Source organism: Gracilinanus agilis, chromosome 4 (assembly GCF_016433145.1).
Source record: "Gracilinanus agilis isolate LMUSP501 chromosome 4, AgileGrace, whole genome shotgun sequence".
Lineage (NCBI taxonomy): Eukaryota > Metazoa > Chordata > Mammalia > Didelphimorphia > Didelphidae > Gracilinanus > Gracilinanus agilis.
In genome coordinates, this window is record NC_058133.1 from 60,895,089 (window position 1) to 60,916,495 (window position 21,407).

Consider the following 21,407-nt stretch of genomic DNA (forward strand, 5'->3'; position numbering starts at 1 on the left):
AAAAAATCACTTGGAGCAAAGACTTAGGCTGGTTAATCATGAATTCCCCAACATGGAAGGAGGCTGAAATCTCTTTGAATTTGAAGATCCAGTCTCTAAGGAAACCATTGTCAGAGGGCAGGGAGTCAGGAAGTGAACAATGAGAGAAATACAGGGGAAAAGAGACTGAAATTACCAAAGATCTTAGGAAAATGGAGGAAATAGCAGAGGGAAATATGGCCTCTAAATCTAGGAAAAATGTTCAGACAACCATGAATAAGTATTGCAAAATGAAGGAAAACAATCAAACATTTGAAACAGATGACCCTGTGAAATTTGAGGACATGGAACCACAATATACTATATCTGAATGGCTTTTAAAAAATTATGACAAGAGAATTTATGGTTCGCCCAGCAAAAAAATTGGAAGAATGGAAAAACTTGAATCTGTGATGACAAGTCTTACCAAAGAAACAAATGAGAGAACAATGGATTGGGAATGTAAATGCACAGAATTGAATGATGATCTAAAAGAAGAGATGCAAAAAATAATAATTTTTAAAAGAAACTATGCTCTATATCTAAGCAAGATATTCTGATCTTGAAGACAATGCACAGACAACCTAAGGATTATAAAATCTTACAGAAAAACATGATAAGTCGAAAAACTGAACACCATAATGTAAGAAATAATATTTAAAAACTGTCTAGAACTTCCAAACATAGAAAATGAAATACCAATCGAATGAATTCATATATTGCTTCCAGAAATAAAAAAGATCAAGGCTGAAAATTCCAAAATGGTTAAATTTAACAGCTCAACACAAAAAAACAAATTCTTCAAGTGGCCTGAAAAAAAACCTTTAAATACAAAGGAAAGAAAATTTGAATAACACAGGACTATCCACCAGAAAACTCTGGAGGAAATGGAATAGTGTGTGCCAGAGCAATGGAACTCAGGATGCAGTCCAGGGTGACTTAGCCTGCAAATCTGAGCTTAACTTTAAAGGAAAAAAAGTTGAACATTCAGTAATAATTTTTTAAAAAACTGTCCAAATCTCTTAGAACCTGAGGATAAGATAAAGCTAGAAAGAATTGACTTCCTACTTCCTAAAAGAAACACTAAAATGCAAACTTTCAGGATCATTACAGACAAGATTGTGAGATTCTTGGTTTTTTAAAAAAATATACTGCAAGTAGCCAGAAAGAATTTAAGTATCTAAAAGCTAAGATCAGGATCACATAAGATTTAGCAACCATCACTTCAAAGGAATGGAGGGCTTGGAATATTATATTCCAGAAGAAAAGAAAGATATGGACTTGCAAACCAAGAATAGCTTAACCAGCAAAACTGAGCATAATTCTACAGGGGAGGAGAGGAAAGAAGGAATCAACTTCAATGAATTAGGGAATTTCTAAGAATGTCTGAAATAAAAAAAGACCAGAACTGTGTAGAGATTTAGAACTTCAAACATAAGAATTTAGAGAAATATAAAAAGATAAACAAATGAATACTCATAAGGAATTAAACAAGAATAACCTGCTACATTAAAGTATATGGAGGTGATACCTATGTCCTTTCTAAACTCTTATCATTATCGAGGATCATAGAGGAAATAGAATTATAGAAAGCCTGTTGAGAATGGGAAAAATGGGAAAAAATATGTAGGGACTAAGGAGATTAGAGAAAGACAGGTTAAGGAAAATTGTCTTCACATAATCAAGATACACAAGTAGACATCTGTGCAAATAAAGAGGAGGGAGTGAAAAGACACTTGGACCTCATTCTTATCTGAATTGGTCAAAGGAAGGAAGAATACATATAGAATTGATTGTAAAAATACTTTTCACTCAACAAAGAAATAGAAGGAAAACGGGAAGGAGATGAGGGAGAATTAGAGGTAAAGTAGATTTGGGGTGGATTAGTCATAAGCAAAACAAACTCTGTTAGGTTATGCAAAAATAGAACTCTTTGAGGTGGCAAAGGATGGAAACCTGAGGAAGGTGAACATAAATTTGAGAATAGCTAAGTTATAGTATATAAATATGATGAAATACTATTATGGTGTAATGAGAGGTTATTCCTGACACTCCTATGTTCCTGACTTGGTGACTATGTAAAATAATACCATTTTGTATACTTTAAACATGGAAGTGTATTCTTTTAAATTCCTATTAATAAATTTGGTTATAATTTTATTTTATAATACACAGTTCATGCCCCCCTCTTTTTCCCCCAAAAACATCAAACCTGGATTCCTGAATTGTCCTTAGATTTTGTCCACAATATCATCTGTCAGTTGGTGCAATGCTGAATTATTAAAAAGAAGAATTCCTTGTAAAAATAAGCCTAAAATATTCATTTTCTTATGGTTCTCTTATTACAATTTATTGCATAAATGACATTTAATTTGATTGAGCCTTGAATAAATTATAAAGAATTTAAGATGATATTACCAGGAAATGGGGTTTGATTTTGGGGTTGGTTGGGGGATGTTTCTTTCCTACCACTCGTTCTTTCTGCCAGTGTTCAATACCAGTATTAATATTTCAGGAACAAAACTTTTGCATTTTCCAGGCCTCTTACAAGCGCAAAATCTTTTAACACAACTACCTCAGCAAAGCCAAGCCAACCTCCTGCAGTCTCAGCCAAGCATCACCCTCACCTCACAGGTCAGTTTTCTTTCACAGATATTACAGTCCCTGATTATTTTGTTTTATTGGGCTATCGGACTTGGTTGGTTGTTGGGATGGTTTGTATAATGATATAGAAAAAAATAAAGTATAATAATAAAATGAATCCTAGAAGTTCTGGGAATCCAAAGAAAATAGTCTCATCTCATAAAGGAATGTTGAGAAGTGGATATGGGTTATGAAACCTTAAAAAAAATTTTTTTCATATTTATAAAAGGGAATTGTACTTTGATTTTAATGTAGTGCTTTAAGGTTTCTAAAGTGCTTTCTAGCTAATTCCTTAGTTAAGTCTCACACTTCCATCTGAGGTACAGTGATAAAATGCATGTTGTATACAGAGAAAGCAGATGAAGAAAAGGGGGCTAAAATACAATGTGATTCCATTAATCTCATAACAAGTGTGAGTCAGGGGAATGCAGACCCTGAACTTTGTCAGCTGTGCCATTAATTAGACTTCTCATTGGCAACAACTCAACCTTCAAAGAAATCTCTTTTTTTTAAAAAAAAGTATCATACAGAGATATGGGGCTTAATTGGTTTCTTATAGGTTGACCATAGAGAAAAATATAATTTAATTAGATCTGGCCATTTCCTCTATACTGATAAGTAATAAAGATCTTAAAAATAATGACTAATTTAACCATAAGGCAAAGGGAGAGAAAATAGGGAAGGAAATAAGCATTTCTATAGAGCCTGCTTTGTGCCATTGGCTGTGTTAAGCAAATATTACCTTATTTGATCCTCACAACAACATGGGAGGCTGGTGCTATGAATCTCCCCATTTTATAGTTAAAGAAACTGAGGTTATCACAGGTGAAGAGACTTGTCCAGGTTTTCACAGCTAGTGTTTGAGGTCATATTTGAACTCAAATCATCCTAACTCCAGACCCAGTGCTTTGTGCACTATATGGCACCCTGTAGCTCCTTATGAGAAAACTTAGGCAATATGAAGTTTTCTTTAATAGGCATTGATCCTCAATTCCCTACCATCACAAGCATTGGTTATTTTGTGAAAAGCCACACATAAACTAAGACATTGAGAAAATATGAACTAAAAGGTATTATTATCAGCAATAGGGATTACAAATTGAATCAGAAAACTCATGTCACAGTTGATGCTCATCATTGGCCTTGGTCCTTTGTTGGAAATCTGTTATCTATCCCTCCTTCCTTTCTGGCTTATCTTTAGTCACTCTAGCAGCTTGTTATAGTAGAAAAGCAGGCCTGGGATTCAGGAGCCCTATGTCTAGTTAACTAGCTTTATGTTTACCAGCCTTATGAGTTTGAAGAAATTCTTTAACCTCCGTGCCTCAGTTTCTTCCTTTTTCTTATATAAAACAAGGAATTGAATTCAGTTATTTCAATAGGCCCTTCAGCCCTCATCTTCTGTATATAGAAACTGCTACCCTCCTACAAGAGAGTACTGTTGACCTCCATTTGGCCTTCTACTTATCGAACCCAGGGCTAGACTGTTCAGAATCCCAAGGCAGCTTAGAATTAAGGGACATGAATCCTGCTTATTTAATGACACTACACCATTTTGGGACTTGTCCAGCTTCAGGCTAGACTCCTGGGTCTACAGTGTCCTGGTTGCTACCTCTATCAAAACATGGACTAACCCTTTGTTGTTTGGAATTGGAACCTGGCCAAAAGCTGGAAGAGGTGAAATGGAGGCCTATAAGTAGGAATCACTTCCATTTTTCATTCCATCTTTAATTGCAAAGAGAGTACAGAGCAGACAATGGCAGGAGATAAACTGTCTATTTCTCCAGATGTGGTCAGAGAAGGTTTTTTGTTCCAAAATATGGTTATACAAGAGAGCCTAAACTGTGCTTACTTCACTGGAGTGGGATGGTGACCAGAACAGGCTAACAGTTAGTCCTCAGTTATTATCTGTGTTACCCTATTCTTTGGATAGGAAGGCCATTTCATCCATTTGAATCTGTTGCTGAGACTCAGGTCAAAGAAGTTTGATCCTTCAAGCTGTAGTTCATTTAAAAAGGAAACGAATTCACAGCAATAGATTCCATCTTTAACCACAGCATATATTTGAGATTATTCACAAGTGAAAAGAAGTGAAAGAAATTATGAGGCTCACAGTAATTCAGTAGTACTTATGTTAAAAATAACTCTGAAGCAATAGTTCTAAGTGGGCATTTGCATCATCACTGTGTTAGGATTAAGATTCTCTGGAGACTGTATGTAAATTTATAGTTATTTATTAGATAATAAAGGTTGGAGTTGGAGAGAAAGAGAGAGAAATAGTTGCATAATAACTGGGCTAATCTTCTTTGCTTCCTGTACCTTGTGTCTCTATTTGCTGACCAAGAGTAGCCAAGCCAGGGAATATCAAAAGGACCTCATGCCCACATGTGAGCTGCCCTACCAGGCAAGACCTCTCTTCACATCAAGAGAGCCTCCTGCTTCCTCAGAGCCCTCACTTGTAACTGCTAGTGATGTCACTCCTTCTGGGTCTCTCCAGATGGATAGACGTGACCTCAGTCTGAGTCAGAGGCCAGTCTTCCAGATGCCAAGAGTTACAGGGAACAAGAGGCAAGCATCTTCCAGGAATCCAGGGAGTTACAAGGCCTCTAGTGTCTTCCCATAGAACACATGCATGCCCAATCAAATGATGAGGCTGTTACAAAACTTTCCTTTATAAAAGGAAAGAGGGGTATCATTTATATTACATTCACACAGTCCTCCCTCTGATTCTTTGGAGATGAACATGTTAGTCTTCCTAATGAATCTCCCCATATATAATATCTATACATTTCAGGATTGTGTCGCCAGGATATGTAAGGAACCAAAAATATTATACATTTCATGGAGGGTCTAACTACATTTGAGTGTTTCTTAACATATTTAAAAAATGATTGATAGGTGCATTGACAAGGAGACATCAAGGAACATCCCTTCTTTTTTGGCACATGGATTTTACAATCAAGATAAAATAATGGCACATTGAAAGAATCAACCCCTTTACAGTTCAGTTCATTATATCCAAAGGTTTTCTCAGAGTCTCATTATGTTGTGCTTGATTTCTGGGAATATCTATTGCTGTCATCTTTTTAGCCCATCTGGAATCATGATAGTCCTTACAGCATCTTCTCCAGGAGGTCTGCTTTCCTAGTCCAGGTTATTGGTAATATCTTTCCCTAAAATTGCTTGTAAAAGATCTTAGTCTATGTATCTTTAGCATAACTTCATAATCTACCACCCCACCTCAGGAGGATGAGGTACTGCCCAGGATCTCACTCTACATACAAGCACATACATAACCTGATGGTAACAAAAAATAATGTTCCAGCAACTGGTTTTTAAGGTTATTTGAGAAGTTAATGTATATGATTTCTTGTTAAGGAAAAAATGAAACTATAATTAAAAGTATATTGAATGTTTCATGATCACTAAATAAATATCTTTAATAAATTTAAAGATTATATTGAAGAAGTATAAATAAATAGCATGTTACAAATTTTAGAACTATTGGGTGATATTAAGTGTCCTATATCTTGAGTCCTCTAATCAACCAATCAGAAAAAATGTATTAAGCACATAATTATTATGTGCCAAGCTCTGGTGACAAGAGGTAAAAATTAAACAAACCCTGCTATTTTACTTTACATTCTTTTGGAAGAGACAACATAACTATATAGGGGGATATACAAAATAAATTCAGGGTAATTTGCAAGGAAAAAAGATATTAGCACCTGAAAAAAATCATGAGAGGCTGCATGTTGGAGGTGATGTTGAGTTGATCTTTGAAGAGGCAGATTTGAGAAGGAAGAGCATTCTAGGTATGGAGGACGGGAAGCCTATGTAAAGGTACAGAGTCAAAAGATGACACATTATATGCACAGAGAAAGCAAGAAGGCCCATTGACTTGAAGGTAGCGTGTACAAAAGAAAGGGATGTTTGAAGAGGTAGTAAAGACACATCACAACCAAGTATGCAAAGGACATCGGTGCCCAACAGGAGCTTCAGTTTGATCCTTGAGGCAGTATAGGGAACCCTTAGGTAAGGCAGTGGTGTGGCCAACGAACACTGAAGGAAAATCACAGGAGGCAGGTTTTGTGGAGTGTGGTTTGAAGAAAAAGACTTGGAAAAGGTAGCCCAAATTAGAGAATTAATATAGTCACTCAGGTGAGAAAGGATAAAAACATGAACCAGAGTCCTACCTAATGTAAGTAGAAAGGAGCAGACAGATGCTTTGGAGATAGCATGGAAAGCTTATTCTGAAGTGGCAAATCTGGAGGACCAGAAATGAGGGAGTTTTGAAAAGGAAGAAAGATTGAGCCTGTTTAGACATTTTAAGTTTGAGATGCCTTTGGGAAATCCAGTCAAAAATGTATTCTGGCCAGTTGATGATACAGTGGGGGTGGGGGGAATGGAGCTGAGGTAGAAGGCTAAGACTCTAGTCTTAGTCAGTTCTGCTATAATTTATCATATGCTTTGCTAATAATCACTACACCATTCAAAACTGCATGATAAAAAAAATATAGCACTTATGGGGAAACTGAAATTTAGTGGCATAACATTCAAAACCTTCATCAGTTATACAAAAAAAGATACAAGCCTAACAAAATAATTTTTTTAAACTCTTACTTTCTGTCTTAGAATCAATACTATGTATTGGTTCTAACAGAATAGCGGTAAGGGCTAGGCAACAGAAATTAAGTGACTTGCCCAGGGTCACACAGCTAGGAAGTGTCTGAGGCCCTAATAAAATAAATCTTAAAAATAAAGCACACAGGGGGCAGCTGGGTAGCTCAGTGGAGTGAGAGTCAGGCCTAGAGACAGGAGGTCCCAGGTTCAAACCCGGCCTCAGCCACTTCCCAGCTGTGTGACCCTGGGCAAGTCACTTGACCCCCCATTGCCCACCCTTACCAATCTTCCACCTATGAGACAATACACCGAAGTACAAGGGCTTAAAAAAAATATTAATAAATGTTTAAAAAAAAAAATAAAGCACACAGTGCTTTGGCACATAGTAGGCACTTAATAAATGTATATCATTGCTTAGAAAATAGTAGCATAGTTTTATGCACATGTTAAATGGCTAAGAAATACATAAATACTGCAGTAAATAATGGTGGCATCTGCAATCTCAAATTGCTTCTCAGCCTTCCCCCTGGTGCCAAGCAAAGACTACCTAACAGTAAGAGAGCAACCTTATACAAGTGCAGACATGGTAGTGATGAAAGGGAGGGAAAAGACATATGGCTACTGAACAGCCCTCCTCTAGCTATAGCTCCTAGTGCATCAACAATTAAATAATAAGGCAACACTTCACCTTGAAAAAGAATTGAAGTTTATGGGAGTTAGAAGAGTTGTAGCTTATGCATTATTATGAAGTAGGATAATTTTCTGTCTCACAACATAAGCAGATGCAGAATTTTATTCATACTCAGATTGTTTGCTAATATATTAATCATGTTAGAACAAATTCAAGTTTGTTTTAAGTCTTGTTGCAGAACTAACTTGTATACAAGACTGCAGTCATTAACAGAGAAATAATTAAGCCTCTGAGAGACAGGGATGGTCACCAAGATAAAGCTGAAAGAGAAAAAAGGAATAGGGCCTAAGACTTAGAGTCTTGGGGTAATACATGTTCAAGGGGTAACAATTCATGTGATTGTCTAGCAGAGGAGTCCCAGAAGGAGTTGTCAGATTGGCAAGAGAGTGCAGTGTTTTGAAAACCCAGAGAGAAGAAGAAAGCAATCAGCAGTGGAGATTGACACAGAGAGACTAGAAGGATAAAGCCTGAAAAAAAAATCCTCTGAGTTTGGCAATAATGAGGTCACTAGTAACTTTGAAGAAAATGGTTTCAGTGAGAAGCAAGCCTGCAAAAGACAAAGAGAGTATGAGAATGGGAAGCAACAAAGGTAGACAGATTTTTTTTAGGCATTTGAGAGGAGGGATATGGGATGATAGCCTATGGGGATGATAGGAGTTGGGGGGCTTGGGGGGAGGGGGAAGACAGTTATATTTGTTGTCAGTAGGAAGAAAGAGGAAAGGGAAGGCAATATGCATTTAGTAAGAGCCTACTGTGTGCTAGACACTGTGCTATCTCAAAACAGCCCTGAGATGTCAGTGCTGTTTTAATTCCCATTTTACAATTGAGAAAACCGAAGCAAACAGGCTAAGTAATTTGCCCAGTGTTACAGAGCCTAGTAAGTGTGTGAGGTGAACTTAAACTCATATGTTCTTGACTCTAGGCCTAGCACTCTGCTGCCCCATAAATGTTAGAGGCAGAGGGAGTAGAGAATGATTGTGGGAACAGTTCACAGAAGAAGGCAACTGGGATCGACCCTGATAAGGGAAGAGCCACCTTTTTATCAGAGACCGAAGCAAAGGACAAGAGAATCTAGAAGATTGTGTTAGGAGGTTTTATCATGTAGAGAAAAGGAACAAAGGAAACTCATAATAATGTCTTCTTTTTTTTCTCAGTAAAGTATAAGGGAGAGGACCTCTAGTGGGGGAAGCTTGAGAGCAAGGAAAGTTTGGACCATTACTGGGAAGGATGGTAAACTATCAGTTAGACGAGAATCCAAAGGACTACCTTGCTGCAGAGAGAGCCCAACCAAGGTGAAAGAGTCTCCTTAATATAATTCTGGGGCTTTCCAGCTCTACCTAGCCAGCAACTTATGAGTAGAAACAGAGGGAGCAGATGGTGGAAGTCATCCACCTATTGGAACTTGGCAAGGCATGAACAGTGAAGAAACAATGGAGCAGAGACTTCAAAGTAGAAGACAGCGTGATGTTGAATGGGCTAATGACTGAGATATGGCTGGAGAAGGAAGAAAAGTGAAGATAAAACAAAAATTAAAATCATGGAGAGTACAGAGAAGTCAGGGGATTAAAGGTCATTTTAAGGACAAAATATAGACTGAAGGAGGAAAAAGCCAGAGAGAGAGTATGATAGCCAATTATGGTCAGATAAATAATTTCAGTTTTCTTGATTGTGGAAAAGGATAATGGCATGATCAGGGTTATATTTTTTCCTGTGGATCTAAGACAGTACAAAGGAGGAAGCCTTGAGATTGAGTTTGGAATTGGGAAGCTTGGTTTCTTGTTGGAATGTTAACATGTATATATTGACATTGCCTACAGTAAAAATAAAAACTAATATATGACATTTAAGGTTTAAAGAGCACTTAAACATACATTATCATTTGGTATAAGAACAAAATGTAGGGAGAAAAGAAAGACTGGTATCCAGATACTGAAATACATGAGAAAGGAGAAGGAATGACCTGAAAACTGACAGTTATTACCACTGGGATCCAGATCTGGATCTCTTAAGAGTATTGATATTTCTAAAGTAGTTTCATTCTTCATTGTGTAATAGTAAACTTGAAGGTCTATGTCTGTCTGTGTATTTTTTCGGTCCCTTGTCTAACAGCCAGCAACCCCAACACGCACAATAGCAGCAACCCCAATTCAGACACTCCCACAGAGCCAGTCAACACCAAAGCGAATTGATACGCCCAGCTTGGAGGAGCCCAGTGACCTTGAGGAGCTTGAGCAGTTTGCCAAGACTTTCAAACAAAGACGGATCAAACTTGGATTCACTCAGGTATGGTAAAACTTCCCTTCTGAGTGTCTTTTCCCTTACATCTTTTTAAGTCACTAGATAACTTCTAAGGAACCGTAGAACTCTTATTTTTTGCTCTGGCACCTCACTAGTGTTAAATGATATCCTTCTCAATTTTGGCTTTATTTTCTAACTAAAGTTAACAGACCAAAGTCCCTAAGATTTTCCTCAAGACTATAGCTGGTGAAATAAATATCATTATCTTAGTAGGTTGTATTTAAGATTATAATAAATGATGCAGAGCTATAGAAGTGTTCTGAGAGTTTTGCTACTTGAAGTTCATCTTCTTTAAGACCATTGTACTGTGTATAAGAGATTAGGACACTGATGATTTCAGGTATCCCTTAGAAGACCTTATAAGGGAATAGAAATACCCAAATTTCAATCAAAACATCAAATAAAGATTATTTCTAATAAGATTAAATTGGATTTAACAATTTAATAAGATTTTTTCCCTTCAAATATTATATGATTCTTAAAAGGAAATCTGAGTTTTCTTACAGCACCAAAACTAATTTCTTACATACTTTGACTAAGGTATCATTATAATGTAGTTGAAACAGGAGAAGAAATGAACTACATGGACATTCATGTGAAATAATAAGGAATCCTTTTATAAAAATCAATTAGAATAAAAAGGAAATGAATTTGCACTACATCAGGTAATCACAAAAAAGTTGATATTTATTGTGAAAGGAAAAAAACTCACCAAAGATTAAAAGCCCCCCTTAAGATATCAAAGGTGGAGTCAGAGAGGGAGACAGAGACAGAGACAGAGACTTAAAATAAACTGCATTGGCATCTAAAACTAGAGGAAATTATGTAGTAGAAGATAAGGGATATGGCTGAGAAGTTGAGTCCATAGTTCAGAAAGATTATAATGGACTTGTTCAAAGTGTCTAGACAAGCTAGTTTGCTTTTAGGATAGCTGAGCAATTTAAGAGCTTGCTATAAGTAATTAAGTACATATGAGATGATCCTAATAAGTGAAACTTGTATTAATTACTCATGTCTGTGAGCATTTCACATTTTTTAAGAGTTAACAATGGTCTAGTGTATTAGAATGTACATTTCCAAAGTGCTACATTCCGAATTGAGAGAATTCATTTAATATACTTATAACAGTGTTTAACTTTTGCCCAGAGTAGTTTGCTGTTCTGGTGGCAGTGATGGGCTTTTCTTTTTCTTTTCATGTAAAGGAGTTTCCTTACAGTGGTGATTTTAAGTGCTCTCATGTCCACAGCTGCAAAGACCAATATATTTAGATTGCATATTAATACTTAGGCCTTATCTGCATCAGGAGAAGAAAGCACAATTGACAAAGGATTGGAAAAGCAACCTCGCTCTTAGGTTATAGGCTTCAGTTTTAGATAATCAAAGGTAGTGTTGTTATGTATTTACTTTTTGTTTTACTTGAAATTCACTATAAAAAATTAAGTATGCATATTATTCACTTGATCAAAGCATCAAATGCAAATATTTTCTGAGCAAATTCACATATAATTAGGTAGTTTTGATGGTAGTTATCTAATTACATAATTGGATATTAAGATTTATTATGACTTCATTTTCAACATTTTAGAACTAGAATACAAGGCTTAGTATATAACACAACCATCTCATGGAACAGCAGATAATTTCCAAACTCAGGCTTTGTCTTTTTCCTGTTTCCTTTTTTTTCTTTTTCCCAGATTGCCAGATGTCTAATGAAGTTCAGGTTATGCATGAACCAATGGGGAAAAGCAATTTATGAGGAACTGAATTCTGAGTTAGAAAAATATCAAAATAATAATGAATTAAGCTGATTTTAAAATGTATCTCTTATCAGAGTTTTAATTAGGTGATCACATAGCTTTGTTCACTATTATACCACTGTCCTACATGCATTTCGATAAGTGTTTTACTTGTCTTTTTTGTCAAAATTGTTATTGTTTTTAAGTATACCTTAAAAGAATTTTGTAAAGATTTTTTAAGTAATGCTTGCAAAGTGCTTAAAGAGGTGATACAGCTAAAATATTATCAGAACCACTGATTAAGCATCTAATTGGTATGCCAAGAAATGTGCTAAAAGATTTATAAAACCTAGTTTTTGCCTTCTATAATTATCTAACGATATACATGTATGCAGTAAAGCAGGACAGAAATATTTAAATAAGTGGATAGGTCTGGTACCTTTTAGTAATGGCTTTTTAAATTGAAAGGCAATCAGTTATGTGTAGATATTTTATATCTGACTGCTCCCCAAGCATTTTTTTAATCTTGTAGCTTCAATATTGTGCCTCTCTGTTTATTTAAGATTATTAGTAAATGCAAAAAAGGAATTATTTTAGTTTTTTCTTCTTCCAGATACCCCCATCCTTATCTCCCCTGCTATATAGCTGCTAATAAATAATGTAATGTCTAAAGTGCAGCAAGTAGGCAGGGATAAGCAAAGGCAAAAGACTTGAAAAATAAACAAAAATTTAAATTTTTGGTCCCTGTTATTTGGAAATTTACAAAACTATAATAGAGTTCATTTTATTATGCTTCATATCAGAAATATGGCTGCTTTCTGCAGGGCCAGCTTTGTGATGAGTCATTTAAACTGCTTGAGTCTTAGTTTTCCCCAGTGTTTAAAAATTTTCTTTTACCCTATATATCACAAGGGATATAGAGCCCCGGTATATAAAAATTAAAGCCTAAGGTCTATCTGTAAGCTTACGGACAGATCTTTTATAATATATTCAGAAAACTGTTTGGTGTTTTTTTTTTGTCAGAAGGTTAGCAAGTTTACTAGTTCTGTGAAAGTATAACTAAATGGGTCAAAACTCTACTGTGAGTTCTTGAATATATTCTTTTAATGGTCAAAGAAGCAATCTCTTCAATTATATGCTTTTAGGGATCAACTTTGAAATCCACACGTAGTGATTAAAAAAAAAAGATATAGGGGGCAGCTGGGTAGCTCAGTGGAGTGAGAGTCAGGCCTAGAGACAGGAGGTCCTAGGTTCAAACCCGGCCTCAGCCACTTCCCAGCTGTGTGACCCTGGGCAGGTCACTTGACCCCCATTGCCCACCCTTACCACTCTTCCACCTATGAGACAATACACCGAAGTACAAGGGTTTAAAAAAAAAAAGATATATTCATTGTTACCAGCAATAATATTAAGAAAAGAAAAGAACAATAACCTGACTATAGGGGCAGCTTCATAGAGTGGAGAAAGCACAACATTTGGAGAGAATCAAGTCCTGGCCCTGCCACTTACTCTTTGACCTCATTGTCCCTAGTTTCCTCATCTGTAAGATGAAGGATTTGGAATCAGTGATCTAAGATGCATTTTAGTTCCAACATTCTGTTATTCTTTAAAGGACAATGTTATATTGGAAATTTGTTTAGGAAAAAAATACATAAAATGATCTTGAAGCTTACATCTTTATTTTATTTATTTATTTTCTTGGATTCGGAGATTTCTATTTAATTAATTAATTTAGAGTATTTTTACATGGTTACAATATTCATGTTCTTTCCCTCTCCTTCCCCCTACCCCCTCCTGTAGACGACATGCAATTCCACTGGGTTTTACATGTGTCATTGGTCAAGACCAATTTCCATATTATTGATATTTGCACTAGGGTGCTCACTTAGAGTCAGAATCCCCAATCATATCTCCATCAACCCATGTGATGAGGCAGTTGTTTTTCTTCTGTGTTTCTACTCCCAGAGTTCTTGAAATTTACATTTTTAATCAGTCTTAAGAACAAAATAAAAGTTACAGTAATATAAATTAATTGCCTTAGTGTGTTACCCATGTTAAGTTAAAACATGTGGAATGCCTTTTAGATATCCACTTAAAAAGGTTTAGATTCACATTTATGATATTGAAAGTAGCAAAAGGGAAATTCAGAGAAGGAACAGATTTAGTGGTACACACGTCTGTAATCCCTGCATCGAGGGAAGCTGAGACAGATAGATTTGTTGAGCTCAGGAATTCTGAATTGTAATAATTTTAAAACTGATCAAGTAACTGTGCTACGTCCTTTCCCCATGGTGGTGAGTCTCCAGGACCAGAGAACCACCATCAGGCTGCCTAAGGATGAGGAAAAACCAGCTCAGGTTGGAAATAGGATAGTAGGTCAAAGCTTTCAGGCTAAAAAGCAGTGGGATAGGTCCCTTGAGTGGCCCCTGCCCTTGGCAAGATAAGGAGACACCCTGCTCCATTCTGGCCCCCCAGTCCAGAAAGAGAGGGAAGGAAGGAAGGAATCAAGGGATACAGATTTTAAAATATAACAGTTCTGATAAAATAGTGTTGATGAGCTGTTTTGTTTTGTTTTTGTTTTACATACAGGTGAGCTACATATAGGGACTTTATTGTAAAGAACACATATTTCTACTGGCCGCCATGATGAGAATCTTCCTAATACTGAGTAACAAGCTTGACTTGTAATTGGCTTAGACATCTAAATTTGTAACCAATCTAATAGAATGCTTTTTCATCTAGAGCAAATATAGGAGAAAACTCTCAGTGTTACAGATATAATGTTAGTAAAAGCTCCCTCTTTCTCTCTTTTTCTCTTTGTCTTTCTCTGTTTCTCTCTTCCTTCACCAACCCCTGTCTTTGTCATTTTGCCTCTATCTCATTGTGCAGGGTGATGTTGGGCTCGCTATGGGCAAACTCTATGGAAATGACTTCAGCCAAACTACCATCTCTCGCTTTGAAGCCTTGAACCTCAGCTTTAAGAACATGTGCAAGTTAAAGCCCCTTCTAGAGAAGTGGCTCAATGACGCAGGTGGGTGACTGCATCACAAAGGGGAGCTACCATGGGGTGCTATTGGTTTGGAATCTTCTATGTTGTTCATTGCATTGCCAGTATCACAAAGCCCACAACCACAGTAATCCAGGGAGAGAAGTGGCATATGACATCTTGACTTTACCATTAGTCAATAAAAATGACTTCACACATTCCATAATTTGGTATTTAAGTGTTTTGTGGGAATTCTGGCAGTGCAAGTGGATAAAATCTCTACCTCCCACGGTAGCCCCATTATACTTTTAATCACTCCTAGGTATTAGGAAGATTTTCCTTAGATCAAGTCAAAATATAAATTCCATGCAGCCATCTACCTATTGGTCCTAGACTTATCCTTTTAGACCAAGGAAAACAATTCTAATATTTTGGCTAGATGATAGCCATTCAGATAATTATTTACAATTAAAATTGGTGTGTGATAATATCCTCATCTATTCAAATCTTCTTTAGCCCAGATGCCCCAGATTCTCATCTTATGGTTTTATATGCCTTCATTACATCTTCTAGCTGACCTCAAATTGGTCAATGTTTCAAAAATATGATGCTCAGAAATGAAGACATAACCAAGTATGATGTGACCAGAACCCAGTAGAATAATCAGCACTACTTTCATGTTAAGGCAGCTACTGATGACATTTGCTTTTTTGACAATATGGCACAGTGTTGGCTCATTGAATCAAAGAGTACCCTGAAGATGCTCAATCTTTTTTTTTTAATTTGTTCTAAACTTTCTAGCTATCTATACCTAAGTCTTCACATAAATTGTTGTTTAGCCATGCTACTCCAGCATCATTTGTGTGCTTTTAGTTTTAAGTGAAGTCCTAGATTTTACATGTATTCCTTTTAAATTTTGTTTATAAGTTTTATAGTCCATTATTCTAACTTGCAGAATCTTTGTAAACCTTGCAATACTGTATAAACCTGAGTTGTTATTAATTTGTGATCCTGACACATGAGATACACAAGCTTCATTTCATCTTCAGGTTTAATAATCCTTTGACCTCTGCCTTCAGCCACATTATTGAAAAAATTGTTGGACAAAACAGAGCCAAGTTGATTACAAGCTGGAAAAAACTACTCTTAGGTGTATTTGCAAATGGTTAAACAACTGGAATTAATCTACCATCATCCAGCCCATATCTCTACATCTTGTCTACAATGATATTGTGAAAGACTTTTCAGATACCTTCTTGAAATCCAAAAATTCTGTGACTGTAGCATTCTTGTGCTCTAGTAATTTAGTAAGTCTGTCCAAAAAAGCAAGTGAGTTGATTAACAAACATTTATTAAACTCTTATGTACCAGACAATATAGGCAACAAATACAAAAAGAGGAGGCTTTGTATTTGTATCCTCGATGTCTGGTACATAATTCCTTTTTGGAAATCAGGATCTTGCCCTTCTCTTGGTACGTGACACTTTCCCCAGTTCTATATGATATTTTCAAAAAATCTCTTAATGACTATTTAGCAAACACATCTACAAATTATGACATGTAGTTTGTCTGGTTCTGTGTGCGTCTACTTTTTGTTACATAGTTTCCTCAATCTAAAGATTATTAACCAGGTGTAATATCCCACCCATTTGAGCTGAGGTTTTTTGATCTTCCTTCTAACCCCACCACAATCCCCACCAAAAGCTTTTTGTTGTTCTAGCATCTGTTAACCTTAGCTTTAGTGTTCCTAGTTATATTCTTTAAGGACCCCAGCTCTCTTTTGTATTTATCCTATTAAATTGCCTTAGGTTTCGTTTTCCTCTAAATAACTTATTTAACTCTAAATTGGTTGATGAATTCCCTATGCAAGCCTATTGGTCTATTTAGATAATTCTTCCTTTTCTTAGATCATTGGAATCAATTGTATTTGTTTTTTATATTTTTCCTTGAAATTTTTAGAACAGACTTCTTACTTTGTATGATTTTACTCTAAAGGAACCCTTCTTTATTATCTGAATTAGTGGACAGGAATATAAAGAGTAATGCCAAACAATGATAATGCCATATTCTTTACTCTTTTACGCCTTAGAGAGAGATCAAGTAGGTGAGAGATGGGAAGAGGTCAAACTTAGGAAAGGATGATGGGTTGCAGATGATTGTTACTGTCTACCCAAGATACCAAATCTTGACCCACAGACAGAAAATAAAGTAAATCAAAACAGTGGTAATAATGATTTAAGAAAGGAGCAGCTAGATGACTCAGTGGATACACTGGACCTGGAGTTGAGAGGACTTGGGTTCAAAACTGACTTCATACACGTCCTAGTTTTATAACCCTGGGCAAGTCACTTAGCCCCATTTGCCTAGCCCTTGCCCTTCTCTCTTAAGAGTTGTTACTAGACCAGAAAGAATAGTTTTAAAAAATAATGAATTAAGAATAATGATAGTATTATATAAATCAGCAGTGCTCTCTGATGTAAGCTACCTTTATGATTTTCAATTTACTTTACATTATTTCATTTGATTCTCAACAAACATGTGGCAGGTTATATAGTAACGATTCCCATTTTACAGCTAAGGAAACCCTGACTCGTAGAGGTCAGGGGATTTGATCATGGCCACAGAATAAGCAAATGCAAGGATAGAAATCTGAGCATAGATCTTTCCTGATCCTAAGTCCAGGACCTTCCAGATTGCTACTTCCCCTAGTGAATTTATCAGTGACCATCCATGAACGACATAAAAAGGAATGTATGGGAGCACCCACCGTCCTTTCGGAAACAACAAAGGAGCAGAGCCCACCAGGGAAAGGCTTTAGATATCAAGGATGGCTAAGAATTAAGTTTTTGAGTACTTTACTTCTGCTAGATCCCATAGATTAAAGTGTGGAAGGCTGATTTGTCTTTTCCATTCACAGAATTCTGTAGGAATATAGTGTCCAACTCAGTCTAGAAGTGTATTTTAAAGATTTGTCCTATTTTAACTCAGCTTAGGATACTTGATTATTTTTCCATGTACTTTTTAAATTTTCTTGCTGATAAGTACCAAGAGCTTGAGATATTGAGCTAAGCCAATTGCTCCTATTTGTTTTCATACAGAGAACCTCTCATCTGATTCAGCACTCTCTAGCCCAAATGCCCTGAATTCTCCAGGGCCGGGGATCGAGGGTTTGAACCGCAGGAGGAAGAAACGCACCAGCATAGAGACCAACATTCGTGTGGCCTTAGAGAAGAGTTTCCTGGAGGTTGGTTTTTACTCTGCAGATAGGGAAATACGTCTGAAATATTAATCATCACTTTATTGAAGAGTGAATTTTGAGCCTCTGCTTTGAACAAAACGCTATGTTTGATGCTTCGGACATACAAAGATGAATCAGACACTTCCACTAACCTTAGGGGGATAATCACAGTAGATAAAGGAAGGAAGTTGGCAGGGATTGTAATTTTAAAAAACACAGTGTGTTAAATTCCATAATCACAAGTCCAAGGTGACATGGAAGCTAGAGGAAAGAGAAACTCTAGTTGAGGGCATCAGGGAAGGCTTTTGGAGACTACTTAGTAACATTTGAGTTGGGCCTTGGAGGTATAGTGGCTTTCAGTAGGTATGGGTATGGGCATTCAGATGGGGGGAGGGGGAAGCAGAAAATGTTATGACATATGTGGGGAGTAATGAAAAGGCCAATTTGCCTGGAATGGATTATGATAGGACTTTCTCTGCTCTCTCTCTTATCCCTTCACTTGTAGCAGGTAACTTGGCTTTCTACTTTATTAAAAAGATTAAAGATGTGATTTTTCTCTACCATCTCCCCCTTTCTTCATATTATTCTCCTTCCCTGTGAACTTTTCACCACTCTTCACTAAAGTTTAACACTCCCGTATTTGTATTCTTGATACTATTCTCTCCTTTTTCTTCTGAGACCTTTCTTAACTTACCATCCCTTTTTCCTCAAACATCTTCATGTTCTCCTGTATGTGGACTACTTATCGTCTTTCTCCCAACATGCCCGGGTCCCCTTTAAAAGAACAAAACTTCCTTGGCCCTTCTTACCATCTCATCTGTTTCCTCAGCCGCTGCCACACAGATTGGAAAAAGTTGTCTACACCTGATGCTTCTCCTTTCCTCACTGTTCCCCAGCTCCTCATTCTTTATTGTCAGGTCTCAGCCTCCATCATTCTACCAGGTGCATTCTCATATTGCCAGTGTCCCCCTAAGTACTAAATCCAAGGACCATTTTTTTAGTTCTTATTCTCCTTTACCTCTTTCCTGCTTTTGACAGTTGACCATTCCCTTGTATTGGACATCTTCTCTTTGCTTGACTTCAAACTATACATACACTCCTCCCGTTTCCTTCTCTGTCTCCTTTCTTGGCTCTTTCTCGTCCTGACATTAATGCGGCTATTTTTCAAGAGATTCTCCTCAGCCCCACTTCTCTTTCTTAACTCTTTTCCCCTTAGTAATTATGTTAACTCCTTTGACTTCGTCTACTACCTCTATGTAGAAGATATACAAATCTCTTCCTCTAGCCCTAAATGTTTTCCTGCAATGCACTCATACCAACATCTCAAATTTATCAAGTCCTAATCCATAATAAGCCTTTCCAGATTTCAGTATTTCTGCCAGATTTATTACTGTCCACCCATTCTTCCTTGCTCACAACCTTAGTTATTTTTTGCTCTGACCTCTACCTCATCACTCATATGCAGTCAATTCCAAGTCCTTTCAATTTCACCAGTGAACCATCTCACACATTTCTCTACTTCATTGCTGCTTCCCATTATACTTCTTTCCTACACTATCGTAATAGTGTTTTCTATTATCTAGAATTTATCTATACACACATATATATATACATAAGTATATAGATATAATCTATTATCTACAATCTAGAATTATTCTGTTATCAAGAAAGCAGTTTTCAGATAGGTTTTCCTGGCTTTCTTCCTTTTGACCCATCCTTTCAGAAGAATTTTCATTTCAAATTTATCTGATCTTACCACTTTTCTGCTCAGTAATCTGTTGCTTCCTGAGTAAAGTACAAGCCTTACACGATTTTGACACAACATCCTACTCTTCAGCTTTGTCCACATACTCAGTGCTATAGACAAACTGGTTTATTCTGTCTCTAGAATGCACTGTGTATATATATATATATATATACATATATATGTATATATGTACACACACACACACACACACACACACACACACACACACACACACACTTCTCTGTCTTTACTCATGCCAGAAATCGCTATACCTCGACTAACTTCTCATCCTTTCCCCAGGCTTAAATGAATTACTACATGTCCTTTGAAGCCTAATTCAGCTGTCTTTTCTTCCATGAAGCCTCCATTGAACCACCAAAGTCCATAATGACTTCCCTTTTTGAACTAGCAGAGCAACTCCCTAATGAATTTCTAATTCATTGTTATTATCTTTTACTAACTATGTCTCAAATCCATTTATTATATCCTGATGCCTATCCAGTGTTCTGTATTTAATGAGGCCTAAGAAGTTTAGGCTTAATTTATTGTAGTGAGGATCCATTTAATGTTTTTAGCAGGATAATGACATGCTCAGAGCTGCAATTTCAACAATATTTTGACCTTTTCTTATTTTTATTGTCTTTTCCAATATGGCTCCATTAAAACCTCATTATATTTCTTCTTTTGGATTATAGAAATAAAGCTTTGGAATATAGTATATTTCATTACATAAATATTGGAAAATACATTATTCCAGATTAAGAAATATGTCCATCAAAATTTCTGTAAATTTGAAATGCATCAGTATTTTTCTCAAATGCTTAAAATACCACAATCCCATAATAAGTTGTGAGTTTAGTTCATGGATCTGCCATAGATTTAATTGTATAGCATTGGGCTAATAACTTAATAACTCTGTGCCTTGTCTTTTTTATGTTAGTTTCCAATTTCTTATTTTCATTTCATATCTATATTTTTTCTATAAACTTCATTTTTTTAAAGTTTTTATTTTGAATATTTTCCCGTAGTTACATATTTCATGTTCTTTCCCTCTCCCCCAAACCTCCCAACTCTCCTTAGCCAATGAGCAATTTAACTGGGTTTTACATGTATCATTGATCAAGACCTAATTCCATATTATTGATACTTGGATTAGAGTTATTGTTTAGTGTCTACATCCCCAATAATATCCCCATCGGCCCATGTGCTCATGCAGTTGTTTTTCTTCTGTATTTCTCCTCCCACAGTTCTTCCTCTGACTATGGTTAGTTTTCTTTCTCATAAGTCCCTCAGCCTTGCTCTGGATCCTTGCATTGCTGCTAGTAGAGAACTCCGTTATGTTCGATTGTGCACAGTGTATCTATCTCTGTGTATAATGTTCTCCTGGTTCTGCTCCTTTCACTCTGCATCACTTCCTGGAGGTCATTCCA

The 21,407-nt window shown here is 36.4% G+C and overlaps 1 protein-coding gene across 1 annotated transcript in view; it reads left to right on the plus strand.

Annotated features, from left to right (window-relative positions):
- The window catches only part of POU2F1 (POU class 2 homeobox 1), a 115,459-nt gene that overhangs the window by 73,081 nt on the left and 20,971 nt on the right, over window positions 1-21,407 (plus strand). Inside the window, exons 8-11 of the mRNA XM_044676367.1 lie at window positions 2,558-2,652; window positions 10,082-10,255; window positions 14,896-15,037; window positions 18,091-18,236. Coding sequence (XP_044532302.1) covers window positions 2,558-2,652; window positions 10,082-10,255; window positions 14,896-15,037; window positions 18,091-18,236 — 557 coding nt within the window. The remainder of the gene's footprint in view (window positions 1-2,557; window positions 2,653-10,081; window positions 10,256-14,895; window positions 15,038-18,090; window positions 18,237-21,407) is intronic.